Here is a 23,219-nt window from a genome sequence, read left to right as displayed (position 1 = left end):
GACCGTGTACGCCACCCCAATCGCCCGTAAGATTAAAAAGAATCGGAGATGACGCCGATAGAACTCGAAGCAGTAGTAAACGACGAAAAGTTACGCGAATATTATCCCGTAAACGATTCGTACGTTTGATTTCGTGAATATTGAACGAACCGTCGTATTTCCTAATTTTAGTTACCGGTAAAACGAAGTTTATCCTCGAGAATATCCCCCCGAGGACGCACTACGAAAAGGGCGGTTTCTAGTAAGAGTTTTATCGCTTTTATTTCGAGGGTTGTATTTTCTGATTACTTTAAAATCGCTGGAGTAACATTTTATTCGGACGGGAATACAGAAACGGACGTCGACTCAATTTTTATATACGGGGAGGTCTCAAAATTCGATTTTTGAACGGTTTTCTTTTATGGGGTGGATAAAATCCTAAAATGTGATTTGGGTATTCGATTTTTCTACTAAATTAATCCGCGAAATCTTGTTTTCGCTTGTCTCGTATTCTTAACGTGTTCGTGAATTCTTATTCGATTCTACCGCCTTGTTTGTCCAATGTATTAGTTTTTTTAGCAACCCTCGTATCTTCGAGTAGCTACGTTCACGCATAAAGCGATGGGTGATTAAGACACCATGTATTTAAACATGTGTTACCTGAAAAATTGAATGGCCACCAAGATTTCCAGATCTTAATCCTTTATAATTCCGGTTCCACCGGAAATCGACTGTAACTTTGTTATTTTATATGGAACACCCTGTATATTAATACATTTTCGAAATTTGCGTTAAATTTAAGTATACTTTTGTCTAAAAACTTTTTTCGAAAAATGAATATTTTTTGAGTTATTAATTTTTTTGGAAAAAATTTGACATATGCAGACCCTTATAAATTATTTTTTTACGTAAATACCCTTAAAGATATGAAAATATTTTCTGTTCGGTTGCTTTAAGCAAAGTCGGACGTATTTGAAACTGTGTTAAAAAATTATTCATTCCATACAGGGTGTGTATAAAAAGTGTTCGAAATTCAACTTTATAAATATCAATTTTCTTTATTTTTTTTAAATAGAACCACCCGGTTTTTTCTATTTTAATGCAAAACTTTCTGTATATGGCGAATTACTTATAGTAAAATCATGAAAATTTCCACGTTTAGGTTTTTTGGATACGATCTTATTAAGTAAAATATTCGGTTCTACCGGAAGTCGACTGTAACTTTGTTATTTTATATGGAACACCCTGTATATTAATACATTTTTGAAATCTACGTAAAATTTTAGTATACTTTTGTCAAAAAACTTTTTTCGAAAAATGCATACTTTTTGAGTTATTAATTTTTTTGTAAAAAAATTTAACCCTTACAGACCCTTATAAATTATTTTTTTACGAAGTTACCCTTAAAGATATGAAAATAATTTCAATTCGGTTGTTTTTAACAAGGTTAGACGTATTTGAATCTATGTTGAAAATTTTTTCATTCCATACAGGGTGTGTATAAAAAGTGTTCAAAGTTTAACTTCATAAATATCAAATTTCTTCAGGTTTTTTAAATAGAACCACCCGGTTTTTTCTATTTAAATGCATTAAGGGGTAAATATATGGATAACTATAAGGTTTAGGTATAGTAATTTGCCTTATTTTTTACCACTGAATGCATTAAAATAGAAAAAACCGGTTGGTTTAATTAAAAAATTTGATATTAAACTTTGAACACTTTTTATACACACCCTGTATAAAATGAATAACTTTTCAACATAGATTCAAATACATCTGACCTTCCTTAAAGCAACCGAATAGAAAACATTTTCATATCTTTAAGGGTATCCTCGTAAAAAAATAATTTATAAGGGTCTGCAATTTTCACAAAAAAATTTATAACTCAAAAAGTATGCATTTTTCGAAAAAAGCCTTTAGACAAAAGTATACTAAAATTTTACGTAGATTTAGAAAATATATTAATATTCAGGGTGTATCGTTCAAAATAACAAAGTTACAGTTGACTTCCGGTAGAACCGGAGATTTAACTCGTCGTGGGACACCCTGTATACATAAGTAAATAATAGGTGACATTCGGATAACCGAAATCTGGAAACGGATTATTTTATCTGTCTTCTATCTCGAGTTTTGGTGAGTTTAGGCGGCAGGAGTGTTAATCATCCACACTCTCGATTTATTTAGTTGATCGCTGATACTAACGCATCATCCACACTCTCGATTAATTTAGTTGATCGCTGATACAAACGAATCATCCACACTCTCGTACTAGCGTTTACTCGTAGAATGTTCTAACCATTTTTTGAAAACTTTCTATTATATTTTATATTGAATTTATTACTTTTTCGGAAATATTTTTCTCGATTCTCAATAATTTTTCATAGTTTTCACATAATTTTCAACTGTTTAAAGTAACTTCCTAGCATTTCCACAGTTTTTAGTATTTTTTCTACATATTTCATATGAGTTTTAATGATTTTTCATTGTTTTTAACACTTTTCTACAATTTTTCTCAATTTACAACAATTTTCCAGTTTCAACTTGATGATTTTCCAGAATTTTCCACAATTTCTACTTTTTCAAAGAATTTTTCTGCATATGTTATGAACATCTTGACGATTTTCCACTGTTTCGGATAAATTGTTCTACAATTTTTCACAGTTTTCTACAATTTCCATCTATATAAACTAATTTTCTTCACGTTTCCAGTGTTTCTTTGAAGATTCGCTACATATTTAATGAGTTTTAATGATTTTTCATTGTTTTCAACACCTTTCTACAATTTTTCTCAATTTTCAATAATTTTCCAGTTTCAATTGTACACAATTTCCAACTGTTATTGGTCTAGATGATTTTTCTACTCTTTCTAGTGTTTTTTTTAACACTTTCTACATATTTTATCACATTTTCTACAATTTTACTTATTTGGACACTATTTTTTTAGTTTTTACAATTTTCAATTGCCCCATAAACAGTTTCCAATTATTTCTTAATAGTTTTCCCCGTTTCTTACAGTTTACAACCATCATATCAATTTTTTGACTATTTTTTTTATATTAAAAATGTTTTTTATACAATTTACAACTGTTTCTAGTGGTTTCTGATGATTTTCTAATGTTTAAACTTTATTTTTATGATTTATTTACTGTTCCGGATAATTTTCTACATTTTCCAGCAATTTCCCTCGGTTTCCTACAGTTTCCAACCATTTACAACAATTTCCAACTATACTCAATAATGTCTGACCGTTTTCTATACAATTTGTGCCCCTAGTAATTTCCTACAGTTTTCCAGAGTTTCTTAACTTTCCAATTGTTTTTTCCACCATTTTTTTATATATTTTATATAACTTTTAACGATTTTTCATTATTCCGGACATCTTTTCACAATTTTTCAACAATTTTCTAATGTTTCCGTAGTTTCCGGCGATTTTCCAGCATTTTCCCTCGGTTTCCCACAGTTTCCAACGATTTACAACAATTTCCAACTATACTCAATAATGTCTGACCGTTTTCTATACAATTTGTGCCCCTAGTAATTTCCTACAGTTTTCCAGAGTTTCTTAACTTTCCAATTGTTTTTTCCACCATTTTTTTATATATTTTATATAACTTTTAACGATTTTTCATTATTCCGGACATCTTTTCACAATTTTTCAACAATTTTCTAATGTTTCCGTAGTTTCCGGCGATTTTCCAGCATTTTCCCTCGGTTTCCCACAGTTTCCAACGATTTACAACAATTTCCAACTATACTCAATAATGTCTGACCGTTTTCTATACAATTTGTGCCCCTAGTAATTTCCTACAGTTTTCCAGAGTTTCTTAACTTTCCAATTGTTTTTTCCACCATTTTTTTATATATTTTATATAACTTTTAACGATTTTTCATTATTCCGGACATCTTTTCACAATTTTTCAACAATTTTCTAATGTTTCCGTAGTTTCCGGCGATTTTCCAGCATTTTCCCTCGGTTTCCCACAGTTTCCAACGATTTACAACAATTTCCAACTATACTCAATAATGTCTGACCGTTTTCTATACAATTTGTGCCCCTAGTAATTTCCTACAGTTTTCCAGAGTTTCTTAACTTTCCAATTGTTTTTTCCACCATTTTTTTATATATTTTATATAACTTTTAACGATTTTTCATTATTCCGGACATCTTTTCACAATTTTTCAACAATTTTCTAATGTTTCCGTAGTTTCCGGCGATTTTCCAGCATTTTCCCTCGGTTTCCCACAGTTTCCAACGATTTACAACAATTTCCAACTATACTCAATAATGTCTGACCGTTTTCTATACAATTTGTGCCCCTAGTAATTTCCTACAGTTTTCCAGAGTTTCTTAACTTTCCAATTGTTTTTTCCACCATTTTTTTATATATTTTATATAACTTTTAACGATTTTTCATTATTCCGGACATCTTTTCACAATTTTTCAACAATTTTCTAATGTTTCCGTAGTTTCCGGCGATTTTCCAGCATTTTCCCTCGGTTATCCCACAGTTTCCAACCATTTACAACAATTTCCAACTATACTCAATAATGTCTGACCGTTTTCTATACAATTTGTGCCCCTAGTAATTTCCTACAGTTTTCCAGAGTTTCTTAACTTTCCAATTGTTTTTTCCACCATTTTTTTATATATTTTATATAACTTTTAACGATTTTTCATTATTCCGGACATCTTTTCACAATTTTTCAACAATTTTCTAATGTTTCCGTAGTTTCCGGCGATTTTCCAGCATTTTCCCTCGGTTTCCCACAGTTTCCAACGATTTACAACAATTTCCAACTATACTCAATAATATCTGACCGTTTTCTACACAATTTGTGCCCCTAGTAATTTCCGACAGTTTTCCAGAGTTTCTTAACTTTCCAATTGTTTTTTCCACCATTTTTTTATATATTTTATATAACTTATAACGATTTTTCATTATTCTGGACATCATTTCACAATTTTTCAACAATTTTCCAATGTTTTCGCAGTTTCCGGCGATTTTCTAGCATTTTTCCACGGTTTCCTACAGTTTCCAACCATTTACAACAATTTCCAACTATACTCAATAATGTCTGACCGTTTTCTATACAATTTGTGCCCCAAGTAATTTCCAACAGTTTTCCAGAGTTTTTCAACTTTCCAATTATTTTTTCACCATTTTTTTTTATATATTCTATGTAACTTATAACGATTTTTCATTATACCGGACATCATTTCACAATTTTTCATAGTTTTCAATTATTTTCTAATGTTTCCGTAGTTTCCGGCGATTTTCCAGCATTTTCCCTCGGTTTCCTACAGTTTCCAACCATTTACAACAATTTCCAACTATACTCAATAATATCTGACCGTTTTCTATACAATTTGTGCCCCAAATAATTTCCGACAGTTTTCCACAGTTTCTCAACTTTCCAATTGTTTTTTCCACCATTTTTTTTATATATTCTATATAACTTATAACGATTTTTCAGTATTCTGGACATCATTTCACAATTTTTCAACAATTTTCCAATGTTTTCGCAGTTTCCGGCGATTTTCTAGCATTTTTCCACGGTTTCCTACAGTTTCCAACAATTTACAACAATTTCCAACTATACTCAATAATGTCTGACCGTTTTCTATACAATTTGTGCCCCAAGTAATTTCCAACAGTTTTCCAGAGTTTTTCAACTTTCCAATTGTTTTTTCCACCATTTTTTTTTTATATATTCTATATAACTAATAACGATTTTTCATTATTCCCGACATTTTTTCACAATTTTTCATAGTTATCAACAATTTTCCACTATTTCAGTAGTTTCCCACGTTTTTCCAGGATTTTCTACAATTTCCAATTATTTATTTTGCACACCTCCTTTACAATTTCCAACTGTTACAAATTGGTTACATTCTAGTTAATATATTTCTTGTATGTTGTGAAATGATGTGGTAATAAGCACATACAACTTTTCAGCAATGTTTAAAAGCTTTTGAATATTATATACGTATAAAAAATTCCAGCTTTCAGGGACATTTTATGTGGCAACATCTAAACCACACGAAAACGCATACATTACAATAAAAAGAATTTAATAACCATATCTCTTTATATAAATACATTGATTTAGAAAACATAACCTCTATAGTAACCCAAATGTAGATAAATAACAATAAGGTAAGTAAAAAATAAGTCTAAAAAGAAACAAGTACCTAATTTGGTTTTAGAATTTTAAAACGAAACAAATGTTCAATACAATAAATTAGGAATAAATCTTTTCAAAGTAAATAATAGAATAAATAATTGACCACATAATAGAGTATCCAAATCAAAAATTCCAGTTTCAATCTACTTGGGTTTGTAGTAATAAAAAAAGTGATAGAACGAATTTTCATTGAAAACAAAACGAAACTGACTCACCTCTATTGAAAAATATCAAAAAACCACCTTTCACGACACATTTTAACAAATATTCTCGTTATTTAAACGGATTCTATCCGAGGAAAACCCCACCGTACTCCATCTACAACAGCTGATGAAATGCAAATGCCAAAAAACACCGAATCCACCGCATGTATGATCGGGTATAATCGGAAAATGAAATAAGACACTATTATTTATCTTTTCAAGCTGTTAATTGATATAAAATTAAGTATTATCCAGATATTAATTATAAATTGTGACAATAGTATCATTTCCAATGGATATTTAATGTTAATATACAATTTTGTAGATAGTTTTAGATATATAAAATGATATAGAGACTGCGCTTTTATAGAGCATGCGCTCGCGAACTGGTTACAAAACTACCTTAGTCCGCAAATCGATGGAAGAGAATTTCCCCTATTCCGACCGTAATTAGATACAATGTATCCATTCAGAGGGTTATTTAATACCGGGTTTTTCATTATAAACTTACATTTCCAACATTATTACGAATATAAAAAAATAAAAATCAATATATTTCACAATGAAAAGAAACAATATTATTTTTTGACATTTCAAGTTCAGAGAAGATATGGCAACATCTGATTGTACTCTCATACGTGTTTGATTCACTTTACAGGGTGTTACAATTATGTTTTCGAAGAATTTAAAAAAAAAATTACCTCAATCGATTGGTGCAATAGAAAATGAACCGTAAACATTGACACGGCGTCTATCAAAATTGACGAAACGGTAAAGCGTCAACTTGAAAACACGACACGTACTAAAATGATATTTTTTTAATTCGATTTTAACTATTCTAAATAATGGATAACTTTGGGGAAATCAATAACGAAAATGAAAGTGAAAATTTAAATGAATGTCACGGGTACTACACCAGATCTAAAAGGAGGAAGCTCGAGAAAGACGACGAGACGTACACTATGTTTCCAGATTACAATAGAAAAAGAAAAAACCCTATTACATTCTTACCGCTGGAAGTAATTCAAGCTGTTTTTAATCATTTATCATATCACGAATTAAGTACGTTTTTTTTTTTGGTAAATAAGTCTACTTTACCATCAACGTAAATATTGTAGGTAAAACCGTCAGGTTAGTCAACCATAGGTTCAAAATAATTGCCGAGGATATTTTAAACCGATCTTTCAAACAATTAGAGAAGAAAATAAATGTTTTAATTTTAACCACAGAAAAATCCCTACAATGTACAGATGACGAAATGGAAATTAAATGTGTAGTGAAATTACTTAACATGTTAGAAATTTTGAAATTACAGGTGCGTAAAAAATTTTTTTTTGGGTGTGTGTTTCGAATAAAATATGATTCAGAAAGAAATACATAATCCTAACCATAAATTATTAATGGCAACATCGGACACGCTATGCATTACACGATACAATATGGCGTCTTAAATGAGATACGTTCCGTTTCATATGAAAATGAAAATTTAAAAAATTAATTTTTAAAAAGCTATAGTTTCACCGCAATTTAAAATTTCGTATATAAATTCCTTACATCATACATTATTTGCCATAAAAAATATTAAATTTAGCCCAGACAACTTTACGAATGAATTAGTACAACGTTGCCAATAGTTGCTATTTTTAAGATACTTCATTTCTACATTAATAAAAAACTATTTTTTTTTATTATAAATGGTAAATATAATTATTATTTATATTAAATATCAGTTGAAATATGTACAAAGACAACATCTACGAAATAATCTCTATTTTTTTTTATAACAAACCATTTACTAAATTCTAAAACTCATACGGGTGAAAATAGTTTTGGCAACGTCGCTGAGTAGTAATAAGAGAAACGACAACTTGATTATTTTCACACAGCTGATCTCGTCAGTCCGCTAGTATACAGGATGTGAATATGTGGGGTTATTGTGTTATCCACCGTATTAATTTAATTGGAATATTTATTTATTCTGGAAACTAGTAAAAATTTGAAAGTAATTGAAGGATAATTGTTTTTTCAAGTGTATAAATACTAAACATTCAAATTTAGTTTAAAAGTGATTGACTGTATTATACAAAATTTCAAAAACAGTTTTTATATTTACACATATCAAGATTATGACTTTCTACAATAATACACAGGTAAACGTATAGATTAGCTTAAATTTCAGAGAAAATTAGGGAGGATTTAATTTTTTTTGAACTTTCGTTTTGTATTTCCAAAAATATCAATAAATTGTTGAAAACGTTAGTCCAAAATATATATGAATAGTTTTTCATGAACATCTTTTTCACAGTCTCATAAAAAAATTGTTTATATCAAATTGTACTTTAGAAAAATGTGTACCGTTACTTTTTTTTTGAAATACTAACGGTTTTTGAAAAAAAATTGATTTAAGAAATTGAAATATACATGGTGCAGGTTTGTGTAGTAAAATAATTTATTTGAGGGTTTATTTTTCTATTTCAGTGTACAGTAGTTGTTGCTACCGTATGGAGATATATTTACAACGATTATTATAAACCTTCCAGGTCATGTTTTTATGCTGGACAATTACTCGATGGTCTTAATGATTTTATTTATAAATTTTTTTACTCCCCTTATATACTTTACGCTCCAGCCATTATTAAAGATCATGTAAGTATATATATTTGTAAGATCGAGTTAATCTTACAGTCCCAATAAGACAGGTAACGCAAGTTTTGCTCTACTCCACCCCACTGCCACGCAAGAAGCACGACATTGCCCCATGTTTTCATCGAGTAGCGGTAGAGCAGCGCGAAGGTTACGCGGCCAAAGGCGAATTCCCGCGTTTTTAATACATATATTAATAACAACGACGTATTATATAATTTCGAGTTTATTTTTCACTCATTGTAATCACTTGTGAATCAGTTTCAATTGTTTAATTTCTACATCATGTATTTTCCATGTACCCGGTGTGTTTTACGAAGACTAACAACCATAGACAAATAAGAAAATCCCTACATATTCTATGATAAACGATTCGTGGTTGACATTTTTTTAATATGATGGTTTGTTTACCAAATTGAACGAAAATTCTTGTAGGAAAATATCGAAATTCGGTTATTTACAGGCCTTTCCACAAGAAATGACAAATATAATAGTGATGATAAAGAATTTCTGCTTGCACTTCGACAGAGTAATTGAAGAGCCGTTACCTGATTGTACAGTTTGCAGCGGTTGTAAAATGATAGATATTTTAGATTGTGCACAATTTTCTTCGAAATCTGTGGTGTCGGAAAAGGCTGATGTTAATGGATTTTCTGCAGAAGTGAGTATTAGCACAATGATTTAAATACTATAATGTTTTTTTTTTTAATTTAGTGAATGAATAATAACAAAAAAATATTGAAATACGGGGTTTTTTCTATTATAAGGAACGAATTATTGGTATCATGTCACTGGTTTTGTTTTTTATGTTTGTTAATCATTTCAATCAATTTCTAGAAGATCAAAGAATCAATTAATTTCGATGATTTTTTTTAAATTGTCATTTCTACTATCTTAATCTCAAAACAGTGGTTTTTACCTTATTAATTTGGTTTTTAATAGTAGAAAAAATTGATATACAGGAATAACGAATTATTTGTACCATGTCATAGGTTTTGTTTTTGTTTTGGTTTATTTAAAATGGAAGTTTTCTGTTTTTTATTCAAAATTAAATTCTATTTACTCAAAAAACTTTATTGTAGAGTTAAATACAAGAAAAAAATCATTTTTTTATTTTTTTATGTGAGAAATTTGTAAAAATTGATATACGGGGTCACTAAAGTTACTAAATAGAGAAAACTCATATTTAAAATATAGAGATGGGAACTTCTAAATGCATCTTGCCAGTTCCAAAATAACAGGTTAGGTTAGGTTGGGTTAAGTTAGGTTAGGTTCGAAATAATCATGATCTAACTACTTGTATAAGTGTTACATACGATGATTAAATAAAAAAAATTGATTTTGAGATAATTTAATAAGATTTAACTCGCAAAAAAAACATTTTTATATGATTTTTCTTCAAAATAATCGTTTTTTAGGTACGAACTTCATTTGATTTATATTTCCTATAGAAAAAAAGTCAAAATCAATTCCTACTATCACTTCTTAAATATTCCCTCAGATCAAATCTGTCCTCTGACCCAGAAGATCCCGAAGAATCTTCTATAACTTCGTATTTCTTCATTCTTTCCTTCAATTTTCTATTCCTCAAACATTTCTTCAATTTAACCACGACCACCATAACAATTAAACCGACACCTGTTAATACTAACCCCATTATAAGGGCGTAAAGTAAATTATCGACAACGGAATATTCAGTAGGATCAGAATTTTGTACAACCGGTATAAACGTAGGTCCGTAGCTCAAATTTTGTGTAGTCGTATCAAATACAAGTTCTTTCAACCCCTTCTCTAAACTCCTATTCAAATCGAGGGCTAATTCGTGGAAAACCGTTCGTCCTAACCTACAAAAACGTTTTGAGGATCAGTTTCGATGTTTTGATTAGGAATCTTTCTTCAAATGAGTTTCCCAAAGTACCACAATCACGAAAACATTAAAAGACATCAAAATTGAGAAGTTTGAGTCACTAAATCTCCTCTATGGAGGTGCATAGAGACATCTATCATTAGACAGCTGAAGCACGCAAAGATGGAGTCCCTTTAACCGGAAACGGTCATCTAAGACGCCATCTAGATATTAAAGGTCGATTTATAGGTTATACTTCGCGATTAAATATCATGTTCTAGTGAAATATTATCGATTTTTTTAATACTAACCAATCGGCTAATTCGTCTTTACCGATTTGCCGTAATCTGTGCTCTAAAGCTTCGTGCGTTTCCCCTTTGCCTTCGTTAGGCGCGGAGTTCCAGTGATGGAGCAGTTCGATACAAGTCAGATCTTTGGATATTTTCCTTTCCGCATGATCTAGAGCGTTAGGTTTTTCGTAGCTCTCGAAATGTACCGCGCTTATCAGTTCTCTGCATTCTTCTTGAGTTAAATGATCGGCGAGGTACTGCAATTCCGCCGAATTGAGATCTATAGTGGCTATTACGCATTTTATTACGGTTATTATCAATGATATATTATTTAATGTCATTTTGACGTTCGTTTCGAACCAACAAAGTGTCTATGTCTATGAATTAAGTAACGATTGTCATAAAACACTGAAAATTATTATGAATTTCGAAATCGTGAGTCATTCGACAGTAAAAAGTACAAAATTAACGTGTTTATATTTCAATTTGAATACTATGTAAAGTTAAATGTGGAAAACATTGGTCAAATTCGACTTTGATTCAAGTGAAAACTCTATGTTTTTCTTTTGTCTATGAACAGAGTGACACTTGTCATAGAACACAAGAGTTGAAGTATCTAGTGCTCGGTGAAACGCACCGGTTAGTTACGGTTACACGAAACCTCTATGTTTTTCTTTTGTCTATGAACAGAGTGACACTTGTCATAGAACACAAGAGTTGAAGTTATCCGGTGCTCGGTGAAACGCACCGGTTAGTTACAGTTACACGAAACCTCTATGTTTTTGTTTTGTTTATGGAGAGAATGATGTGGTTGCGAAATTTTTGATGATGTGGCATTTAAATAAATTGTTTTATCAATTATTAACAAATCTAGGGCAATTTCGAATGCTTTATTAATTATTATTATATTATTATTTTCAGTATAACTATTTTTTCCGTAATTCTTGGTTTGTCGCTCTGCCAATGTTGACAAACAGGAATATGGAACAGTCCGAAAAGCAAAGATTTATGCACATGCGCCTCAGAAGGATTGTACTCGCTCATACCGATATGTTTTTACAACAAAGTCACTATGAAAGAGAAGAATTACTCAGACCGTATTCTGACATCAGTCCGCCCAAGAAACCAAGTAACAACGTTTATACAGGGTACGGTGATACCGGGAAAATATTCTTTTACTACGGATGTATGAACGACGGTAGGTAATAAGGTAACATTCCTCATAGCCAACGCCATTTTTAAATTATATATAATAAGCTGTCACCGCCATTTTGAATGACGCAGTACCGGAAATGCGCGAGAACCATTTGTGATAGTAGGAAGTGTGCGTGAATGGACGTTTCGTCCATTTTTTTTTTGGAAAATAGCGATTAGTGTTAATAATTTTCAGGTGCTTATAATCAGAAATTTCACGACGACCAAATCGAAGAGGACAGTGATGAGGAGCCTCCTAACGATCAGTTACGCGCGAGAAATTCCGAAGAGAACATTCTCTACAGAATCCCGCACCTCGGGTTCAATGTACAAATCAAAGTTCAATGTCCTTTGAAATATGCCCCACTTCGGTTTTTGGAAAAATGTAAGGATGCACTCTCGCAAAATATGGAAGACGATAAGGAAGTGAAAACGCATTTGAAATTGATTTTTGAATGCCAGGGAGCGAGTTATACCAGATTACCAACTAGATTCGAATATACGCATTGATTTATTTATTATTTTCATTTTATTTATATTATTTTGTATTGAATCTTTTAAATTTTATCTATTTTGTCACAAATACATTTTAATTTTTTAACAAGCGCTCATTTTTAGTTGAGTGTTTCAGTAGTGCTGTGATTATAGTGCAAAAAGTAATAAAAAAAACTTGAAATCTTCCGAGATTTTCATTTCGTATATACTGACGCCATCTATACATTAATATCATTACTTAATCCCGCATTTCTCGAATAACATCAATAACCATTGACAAAGTAAAATCTTAGAGGTTCGCTATTTGTACGCGGATTCATTCGGAAACGATTCCAAATCGGTAACCGGTCCTATTAAGGATGTTGTTTTACAGCGACCGTAATTCATGATTATCGGAATTGATGTGAACCGCGAACTCATAACTTATTGAAAATTTAGAACTGATCCATTCCCGAACGACAATTCGTAGGCAGACCCGCGAACAAAGATTATAAATTCAGTTTGCTTTTAGTTAATTTAAATAAACCTCTATGTTTTTTCTTTTTCTATGAACAAAATTACATAGAACACAAAATTTCTTGAGTTGCTATTGTTCTAGACGAGATGGTAACTTGTTTTAAAAGTACGTTTTCTAGAGTAATTCATAACAGAGTATACGTTTGCATGTATATTTGTGTACAAGTATACTCGCAAGTTTTGATGAAAGTCCACATTGACTCAATATTAATTTATCATTTCAAGCAATCGCTACCAAAAGTCCTTACGTGGAAATATACCAATAAACGGAACTTCTATACTTTTATTTTATCTATGAACAGAGTTGTCATTTGTCAACTGTCAAAACCACTTTCGAAAATTATTCAGTATTCTGTTATTTGCGTTGCATGTATTATGTAGTTTAGGAACAATTATTACTAGTGAAAGCCCATTTGATCTTATTGTTTTTTACAATTATACATTTTAATGATTTGTATGTATAGAAAATGTTCCAATGCATTTTGTGGTGACATTTAATAACATTTATCCTGATATTGTATAAAAGTGAAAGGTATGTTTTAATAATACACAAAGTGTTTTTATGATATACATTTATTAAAATAAATAACATCTCATATATTTAGAGTAAAGATTTAAATAAATAACAGTCGTATATAGACAGGTTTTTTTGTTTTTCAAAACATAGTTATTATTACAACATAAATTACACCTGAACAAGTAATTGAATATTTTTTTCTAACAAAATTTGATACAAATATTTTGTACTTTTACATATCGACATACATCATTGAAAAACGATTAACAATTGTTGACTTAATTGACAAAAAACGCTTCAAATGGATGGATATAGATTTTATATGAATTGCTCACTTTGTTCAACGAAAGTGATAGTTGGTGCTGATCGGGGATTCCGATGAGTACAAGTATAGTTCAATCTGGTCGTATGGTATCTGTACATTTCTGGACAGAGCATATCGAAACTACCATCTATGGTTTCCTGTGAACAAAAATTTCAACAACACACAATCCTCCAATATATTAGACTTATTGATCAAAGTACCAAAAGAAGATAATGCTGGAAAATTGGACAACAAACTAATCTGATTCTAGTTTGATTACATGTGTGTATTAAGCTGAAAAAAAGATTGATACCTGGCTGTCGATAGAATTGAATGCTCGTCTTGCTCTCTGATGTAGTTGAACTACTGGGCAAGAAGATTGCGACAAACAAGACTTACAGTTTTCGTAAAGATGTAAGTCGCTTTCCAAATTGACCCCGGTTCGTTTTAATAGATCCGGTGTTTTACTGCTCAACCCTAGATGGAAAATAGAAACAAAAAAGAAAAACACTTATAATAACCAAATAAATATAATTTGGACGTACTTTCTGAACTTAAACTGCTGTATAATGAAGATCCAACTATATCTTCTCTGATTCTCGCTAATCTTAAAGCTGGATCAGCTCCTATGAGCCAATACGTTTGCATTTTACCTTTACCCTAAACAAATAATATATATTTAGAAAGATCAATTATTTATTTTAATTTTTTGGTATTAAATCTGTACTAAATTCAATTATTTCCATTAGATTTGAGTATATGACCGAAATTGTTCACCTTGATTGGGATAACTCCTCTTTCTTCACAACAATATCCTCCTAAGCGTTGTAGTAACATAAAAGTAGCATCTGATATGTGTATTTTGAAAGCTTCACCAGAACTTTCCATTCTTGAAGCAGTATTGACCGTGTCACCAAAAAGACAATATCTAGGCATTTTTAGACCCACGACACCGGCTACAACGTGACCTGTAGGATTTAAAAATGAAATGTGGATTATACAGGACAAATATCGTGATGAGAATTGTCATCAAATGCAAGATTTCTAATAAAATCATCAGGTAATACATTTTTATCAAGTAATTTAGTGTCTTAAATCAACATAATTACAACTGCTTTTCATTTAAGTTGGAAAATTTAAAAAGAAAACAAAAGAATTACAACATTTTTTTGGGAAATTTTAGTCGTAGTTGTTGCTAAGACCAAGATTAATATTTTTCAAAGTAGTATAATGAAGTTTAGGGACACATTTTGTTTTCTAAATAGTTATTTTGATAGATTTCCAATTATAACATTTGAAAAATATTGTATTCCGATCAATATATTGGCTAATAACCTTTTTATATCAAGGATATATATAAAAAGAGTAATTTTTCATTATAACAAACTACATTTATCAAATTTGGAATCAAAAATGAGTTAATAATTACTTACCAGAATGTATGCCGATCCTCAGCTGAAGAAGCTCGTCTTGTCTGTGTTTAATTTCAAACTTTTTAATCTTACTGAGTAAATGTAAAGCCATAGAAGCAATTTCCCCGGCATGTCTGTCCCCGTTTCTTATTGGAAGACCACTTACCACCATATAAGCATCTCCAATCGTTTCTACCTATATTAAGACGATTACAATGTCTTAATAATCATTTTAAATTGTCAAATATTATATTTAATAGTCCCGACAAACTATACCAAAAAAATAAAAGGGAAGATTCAGTAAAATTCAAGAGTAATGTTAAAAAACGTAGCTTTAACGTTAAATTTGTTTCGTTAATTTCTTAACCTCCACTTGAACTGTTATTATCACGTGACATTGACGTTTAATATGATTGGATAATTTCTCAACCGCTACTTGAACTCTGTTATTTACTTGGTCGCAGTATCATCGAATTCGATTTTCGCAGGGAATTAATGAGGGGAAGTACTTTGTGAACGCGCCTTAAATGTCTACAAGCTGGAGTCTCTTGGATGGCGCCAAAAGTAACTTTGACGTTTAAAGTCTATATACGAGGACAATTCAAAAAGTAATTTTATATTGATTCATATAATATAGTTGAATTAATGTTTTTACCTTGTATACATCGTAATGTGATATAATTGAATCGAATAATGTATAAAGATCGTTGAGTAAATCGATAACTTGTAACGGGGTACTAACTGCTGACAACTCTGTAAAACCTACAACATCGCTGAAATATATGGTGACGGAATCGAAAGATTCTGCTTCAACTTTTTCACCTTTTTTCAAGGAATCTGCTACAGACCTGTAATAAATAAAAATGTCTTCGACTTTTTCTTTATTTAGTTTTATTTTATTTTTGACCTACTAACTCTAATTTAACGTACACTTTTATAAAAAAAACAAACTAAGCCCACTTACTTTGGTAGCATTCTGTGAAGCAGTGCGTCAGTCTTCTTTTTCTCTTCAGACAATTGATTGGTTCGTTCTTGCACCAATCCTTCTAAATTATAAGCATATTTTTCCATAATCGCCAGCATATTGTCGAAAATATTCGATTTTAAACCGGCCTATACAAATTTCAACAAACAAATCGATATAAAATTTATAATCCTCAATTTGAAACAAATTCTATTTTAGATTACCAGCAAACCTCACAAGCTTATAATGTTGCATAACTTGTTACGAATCTATTGTTCGATATAAACATTGAATATAGTTCGATGGCGTATATACATGAGAATTGTTTATCTTTCAAGAGTTTACGAAAATGAGTAATCGGAAAACAAAAATTAGTTTAAAATATTAAAAATTTGAGTAATAGTCATATAAAATAAAGTAGAATTTTACATTGTTGCCTAACAACTGGATAAGACATTTCAATATAGTTTGTGAGACATTAAATGCAACGTTCTGTGTCATATGTCATTGTTAACAATCGATCATTGGAATATAAAAAATATATTCGTGATCAACATTGTGTTACGTGTCATAATTTAATCATAAATTCAATTTGATTTCGGTGAAGAGAAACCTCTACGTTTTCCTTTTGTCTATTAAGTGACTGAGACACAGAATACAATCTTCCGCGAGTTCAATGGAACGCAGTTAGAATCTAGCTTCACTTTAACCTCTACGCTTTTTTTTTGTCTATGAACACAATGACATTTGCTACAGAACACAAGAGTTATTTTAAAATTTGATAAGGTCACGTATAAGAATTTAATAATTGATTATTAAAATATAAATACAGGGCTGGAGTTATTTTAAAATTTGATAAGGTCACTTATAGGAATTTAATAACTGATTATTAAAATATAAATACAGGGTTGGAGTTATTTTGTAATTTGACAACTTCATGTAAAAGAATTTAATAATTGATTACGAGGGGTAGATGAAAACTAAAATAAATGGGAGTAAATACAGTGTTGGACTTTTAATACAATTTAATGGCTGAATTGAGGTTTTTAACACCAATTAGAGTATCGATTTACCTGCATCTCTTTAAGCCTAACTCTCACATATCTGATATCCGGTCGTTGATCAGGTTCCTCATGCCAACATGCTCTCATACATTTTATTATGTATTCGGCTGCCCCCAAATTGTCCAGAGGCGGCCTAAATGGAACTTCCAATTTTTCTCTCTTCACCGATTCGATTATTTCTTAAATAAAACACGAGAAAAAACATTTCCGGCACCGTAGAGCGCGACTCTGCGCTTCCAGGAATTTACTTACCACGATAATCGGTGTTGTTTTTGCCCCAAGGTCCTTGTCTACCGATTATTTCATACAACAAAATGGAGAAAGAATACACGTCACCTTTTTGCGTCCCCCTAGCCGGCGGCGAGTTTTGTCTGAGCAATTCAGGCGCCCGGTAAATAAATCTCCTCAATTGCTTTTCTTCGAAATTCGGATCGTCCTGGTTGGCTTAAATTCAAATTGCATTTCACAAACGAATCCATGTTACATACAGTTATTTTCAAACTAAGATATTCCCACCTCTATAAATTCGATAACATATTTGTACTTTTGCTAAAAATTTGTGCGGACGTCACTGTACGAATACGTCATCGAAAAACAGCTGATTCGAGTTCACCGAATAGGGAACTGTTACTAGAAATGCGCATGCGAACCGCCCAGAAGCGTTCCGCAATACTACACTCACCTGTCAATTCGTGTAAACCAAAATCGGATATTTGCAGAACCCATCGACTGTCTATCAAACAGTTACTGGACTTTAAATTCCCGTGCGATATTATTTCGCTATCGTGTAGATAAATCATTCCCTGCAAATACGTATCTGTCATCTAGCTTCACGTTGAACAGTTTTTTGTTTACAAAGAAGATATGAATGTATGGATGGCGAATAAATGCATTAGTTAGAACGCACGCAGTTACGATCCGGACTATGTTTTGTCCCAAGGTCGTTCAAGGAGTAGCATTATTTATGTAATTTGCGTACTGCGTGAATGGAAATCACGTCGCATAAACAAATCAAATAGAGAAGCGTCCGTGCGATGGTTGGGAAATTTATTAGTTGATAAGAAATAAAGCGAGAATTCAGTTACAGGGAAATCGAGTCCATTATATAAATCCACTCGATAGAATTGAATCGTTGTAATGAGTACTTCGAAGCGAGAACTAGATCGGGATGAGTGCCTTTAAGGAGAAGGCCGAATACTAAATGAAAAAGAAGAACTATTAGAGGATCGTGCATATTTTGCTGTTTTGTTCTATGGATTAGATGTGGATGGGTACCGTTTAGGTAAAGGCCACTTTGTGAAAAAAGAAGAGGAGCTTCCATTTCGTTTTGAGGGCTTTTGCTAATTTGTTTTTACCGAAATTCAAATCAACAATTAGAGCCGAATGAATATCTGAAGGACAAAAACTGAAAATGAAAAACCGTCGTTGTGAAGTGAATGTAAAAAAACTTGAAGTTTGGTGGACGCGCCGGTTAAAAATCGTCATTCTTTGTATAGTTCTTATAAGCTGTTTACATTATGTTCTGATTGTTTCTATTAAGACGAATTCTAAGAAACTTATTTACATTATAGAATCCGAATTATCCAGAATCCGTTGTATATAAATAGACGCTTGTTTATCAGCGAAAAAATGACATTACTTTCGTCGAGTTTCTAACGGGATGTGTTTGTTAATCGGTTCGAATTACACGTTTTTGTATTAATAGTGAGCTGAGGTTTATCGAACGCGACGAGTTTTTTTCTGGAACAGCTGTTTAGTTTTTTCTGTTACTGTTTTTTATACAGAAACATGTCGAATGATAACAAGTTTCTGTCTATATATACTGCTGATTCGGATATATATACAAAATATCAAATACCATTAACGTAACTCAATCGAATGTTTGTAATCACGAGGTTTGTTATTTATAAACGTCGCGTTTCTAACGGGACGTGTTTGTTAATCGACTCGAATTACACGTTTTTGTATTAATAGTGAGCTGAGGTTTATCGAACGCGACGAGTTTTTTTCTGGAACAGCTGTTTAGTTTTTTCTGTTACTGTTTTTTATACAGAAACATGTCGAATGATAACAAGTTTCTGTCTATATATACTGCTGATTCGGATATATATACAAAATATCAAATACCATTAACGTAACTCAATCGAATGTTTGTAATCACGATGTTTGTTATTTATAAACGTCGCGTTTCTAACGGGACGTGTTTGTTAATCGACTCGAATTACACGTTTTTGTATTAACAGTGAGCTGAGGTTTATCGAACGCGACGAGTTTTTTTCTGGAACAGCTGTTTAGTTTTTTCTGTTACTGTTTTTTATACAGAAACATGTCGAATGATGACAAATTACTTGCTATATATACTGCTGATTCGGATATATATACAAAATATCAAATACCATTAACGTAACTTAATCGAATGTTTATAATCACGATGTTTGTTATTTATAAACGTCGCGTTTCTAACGGGACGTGTTTGTTAATCGACTCGAATTACACGTTTTTGTATTAACAGTGAGCTGAGGTTTATCGAACGCGACGAGTTTTTTTCTGGAACAGCTGTTTAGTTTTTTCTGTTACTGTTTTTTATACAGAAACATGTCGGATGATGACAAATTACTTGCTATATATACTGCTGATTCGGATATATATACAAAATATCAAATACCATTAACGTAACTTAATCGAATGTTTATAATCACGATGTTTGTTATTTATAAACGTCGCGTTTCTAACGGGACGTGTTTGTTAATCGACTCGAATTACACGTTTTTGTATTAACAGTGAGCTGAGGTTTATCGAACGCGACGAGTTTTTTTCTGGAACAGCTGTTTAGTTTTTTCTGTTACTGTTTTTTATACAGAAACATGTCGGATGATGACAAATTACTTGCTATATATACTGCTGATTCGGATATATATACAAAATATCAAATACCATTAACGTAACTTAATCGAATGTTTATAATCACGATGTTTGTTATTTATAAACGTCGCGTTTCTAACGGGACGTGTTTGTTAATCGACTCGAATTACACGTTTTTGTATTAACAGTGAGCTGAGGTTTATCGAACGCGACGAGTTTTTTTCTGGAACAGCTGTTTAGTTTTTTCTGTTACTGTTTTTTATACAGAAACATGTCGGATGATGACAAATTACTTGCTATATATACTGCTGATTCGGATATATATAAAAAATATCAAATACCATTAACGTAACTTAATCGAATGTTTATAATCACGATGTTTGTTATTTATAAACGTCGCGTTTCTAACGGGACGTGTTTGTTAATCGACTCGAATTACACGTTTTTGTATTAACAGTGAGCTGAGGTTTATCGAACGCGACGAGTTTTTTTCTGGAACAGCTGTTTAGTTTTTTCTGTTACTGTTTTTTATACAGAAACATGTCGAATGATGACAAATTACTTGCTATATATACTGCTGATTCGGATATATATACAAAATATCAAATACCATTAACGTAACTTAATCGAATGTTTATAATCACGATGTTTGTTATTTATAAACGTCGCGTTTCTAACGGGACGTGTTTGTTAATCGACTCGAATTACACGTTTTTGTATTAACAGTGAGCTGAGGTTTATCGAACGCGACGAGTTTTTTTCTGGAACAGCTGTTTAGTTTTTTCTGTTACTGTTTTTTATACAGAAACATGTCGAATGATGACAAATTACTTGCTATATATACTGCTGATTCGGATATATATACAAAATATCAAATACCATTAACGTAACTTAATCGAATGTTTATAATCACGATGTTTGTTATTTATAAACGTCGCGTTTCTAACGGGACGTGTTTGTTAATCGACTCGAATTACACGTTTTTGTATTAACAGTGAGCTGAGGTTTATCGAACGCGACGAGTTTTTTTCTGGAACAGCTGTTTAGTTTTTTCTGTTACTGTTTTTTATACAGAAACATGTCGAATGATAACAAGTTTCTGTCTATATATACTGCTGATTCGGATATATATACAAAATATCAAATACCATTAACGTAACTCAATCGAATGTTTGTAATCACGAGGTTTGTTATTTATAAACGTCGCGTTTCTAACGGGACGTGTTTGTTAATCGACTCGAATTACACGTTTTTGTATTAATAGTGAGCTGAGGTTTATCGAACGCGACGAGTTTTTTTCTGGAACAGCTGTTTAGTTTTTTCTGTTACTGTTTTTTATACAGAAACATGTCGAATGATAACAAGTTTCTGTCTATATATACTGCTGATTCGGATATATATACAAAATATCAAATACCATTAACGTAACTCAATCGAATGTTTGTAATCACGATGTTTGTTATTTATAAACGTCGCGTTTCTAACGGGACGTGTTTGTTAATCGACTCGAATTACACGTTTTTGTATTAACAGTGAGCTGAGGTTTATCGAACGCGACGAGTTTTTTTCTGGAACAGCTGTTTAGTTTTTTCTGTTACTGTTTTTTATACAGAAACATGTCGAATGATGACAAATTACTTGCTATATATACTGCTGATTCGGATATATATACAAAATATCAAATACCATTAACGTAACTTAATCGAATGTTTATAATCACGATGTTTGTTATTTATAAACGTCGCGTTTCTAACGGGACGTGTTTGTTAATCGACTCGAATTACACGTTTTTGTATTAACAGTGAGCTGAGGTTTATCGAACGCGACGAGTTTTTTTCTGGAACAGCTGTTTAGTTTTTTCTGTTACTGTTTTTTATACAGAAACATGTCGAATGATGACAAATTACTTGCTATATATACTGCTGATTCGGATATATATACAAAATATCAAATACCATTAACGTAACTTAATCGAATGTTTATAATCACGATGTTTGTTATTTATAAACGTCGCGTTTCTAACGGGACGTGTTTGTTAATCGACTCGAATTACACGTTTTTGTATTAACAGTGAGCTGAGGTTTATCGAACGCGACGAGTTTTTTTCTGGAACAGCTGTTTAGTTTTTTCTGTTACTGTTTTTTATACAGAAACATGTCGGATGATGACAAATTACTTGCTATATATACTGCTGATTCGGATATATATACAAAATATCAAATACCATTAACGTAACTTAATCGAATGTTTATAATCACGATGTTTGTTATTTATAAACGTCGCGTTTCTAACGGGACGTGTTTGTTAATCGACTCGAATTACACGTTTTTGTATTAACAGTGAGCTGAGGTTTATCGAACGCGACGAGTTTTTTTCTGGAACAGCTGTTTAGTTTTTTCTGTTACTGTTTTTTATACAGAAACATGTCGGATGATGACAAATTACTTGCTATATATACTGCTGATTCGGATATATATACAAAATATCAAATACCATTAACGTAACTTAATCGAATGTTTATAATCACGATGTTTGTTATTTATAAACGTCGCGTTTCTAACGGGACGTGTTTGTTAATCGACTCGAATTACACGTTTTTGTATTAACAGTGAGCTGAGGTTTATCGAACGCGACGAGTTTTTTTCTGGAACAGCTGTTTAGTTTTTTCTGTTACTGTTTTTTATACAGAAACATGTCGAATGATGACAAATTACTTGCTATATATACTGCTGATTCGGATATAT

The 23,219-nt window shown here is 31.5% G+C and overlaps 3 protein-coding genes and 1 long non-coding RNA gene across 4 annotated transcripts in view; 2 read left to right on the top strand and 2 right to left on the bottom strand.

Moving 5' to 3' along the window:
* The window catches only part of LOC130450344 (beta-1,4-galactosyltransferase galt-1), a 53,058-nt gene extending 46,465 nt beyond the window's left edge, over positions 1-6,593 (bottom strand). The window contains exon 1 of the mRNA XM_056788685.1: positions 6,381-6,593. The gene's annotated coding sequence lies outside the window, so the exon portion shown is untranslated. The remainder of the gene's footprint in view (positions 1-6,380) is intronic.
* Positions 6,594-7,213: 620 nt separating this feature from the next.
* LOC130450398 (uncharacterized) lies at positions 7,214-12,987 on the top strand. The gene is made up of 6 exons (XM_056788771.1): positions 7,214-7,430; positions 7,487-7,683; positions 8,847-9,014; positions 9,475-9,672; positions 12,069-12,345; positions 12,538-12,987. Exons 1-6 carry the CDS (start codon positions 7,214-7,216, stop codon positions 12,849-12,851), a joined length of 1,371 nt encoding a protein of 456 aa, XP_056644749.1. The 3' UTR covers positions 12,852-12,987.
* Positions 12,988-13,687: 700 nt separating this feature from the next.
* On the top strand, positions 13,688-16,185 carry LOC130450139 (uncharacterized). Its single transcript, XR_008910545.1, has 3 exons — positions 13,688-13,884; positions 14,923-15,233; positions 16,074-16,185. It is a non-coding gene; the product is annotated as an uncharacterized LOC130450139 (long non-coding RNA).
* LOC130450138 (guanylate cyclase 32E) overlaps positions 13,910-23,219 on the bottom strand; it is a 41,243-nt gene continuing 31,933 nt past the window's right edge. Inside the window, exons 14-23 of the mRNA XM_056788341.1 lie at positions 18,296-18,416; positions 17,866-18,057; positions 17,623-17,792; positions 16,550-16,698; positions 16,241-16,433; positions 15,607-15,781; positions 14,951-15,141; positions 14,719-14,833; positions 14,487-14,650; positions 13,910-14,331 (exon numbers count right to left, since the gene is read on the bottom strand). Coding sequence (XP_056644319.1) covers positions 14,188-14,331; positions 14,487-14,650; positions 14,719-14,833; positions 14,951-15,141; positions 15,607-15,781; positions 16,241-16,433; positions 16,550-16,698; positions 17,623-17,792; positions 17,866-18,057; positions 18,296-18,416 — 1,614 coding nt within the window. The 3' untranslated portion in view covers positions 13,910-14,187. The remainder of the gene's footprint in view (positions 14,332-14,486; positions 14,651-14,718; positions 14,834-14,950; positions 15,142-15,606; positions 15,782-16,240; positions 16,434-16,549; positions 16,699-17,622; positions 17,793-17,865; positions 18,058-18,295; positions 18,417-23,219) is intronic.

This window comes from Diorhabda sublineata, chromosome 11, assembly GCF_026230105.1.
Source record: "Diorhabda sublineata isolate icDioSubl1.1 chromosome 11, icDioSubl1.1, whole genome shotgun sequence".
NCBI lineage: Eukaryota > Metazoa > Arthropoda > Insecta > Coleoptera > Chrysomelidae > Diorhabda > Diorhabda sublineata.
This window is presented reverse-complemented; position numbering and strand designations above follow the sequence as displayed.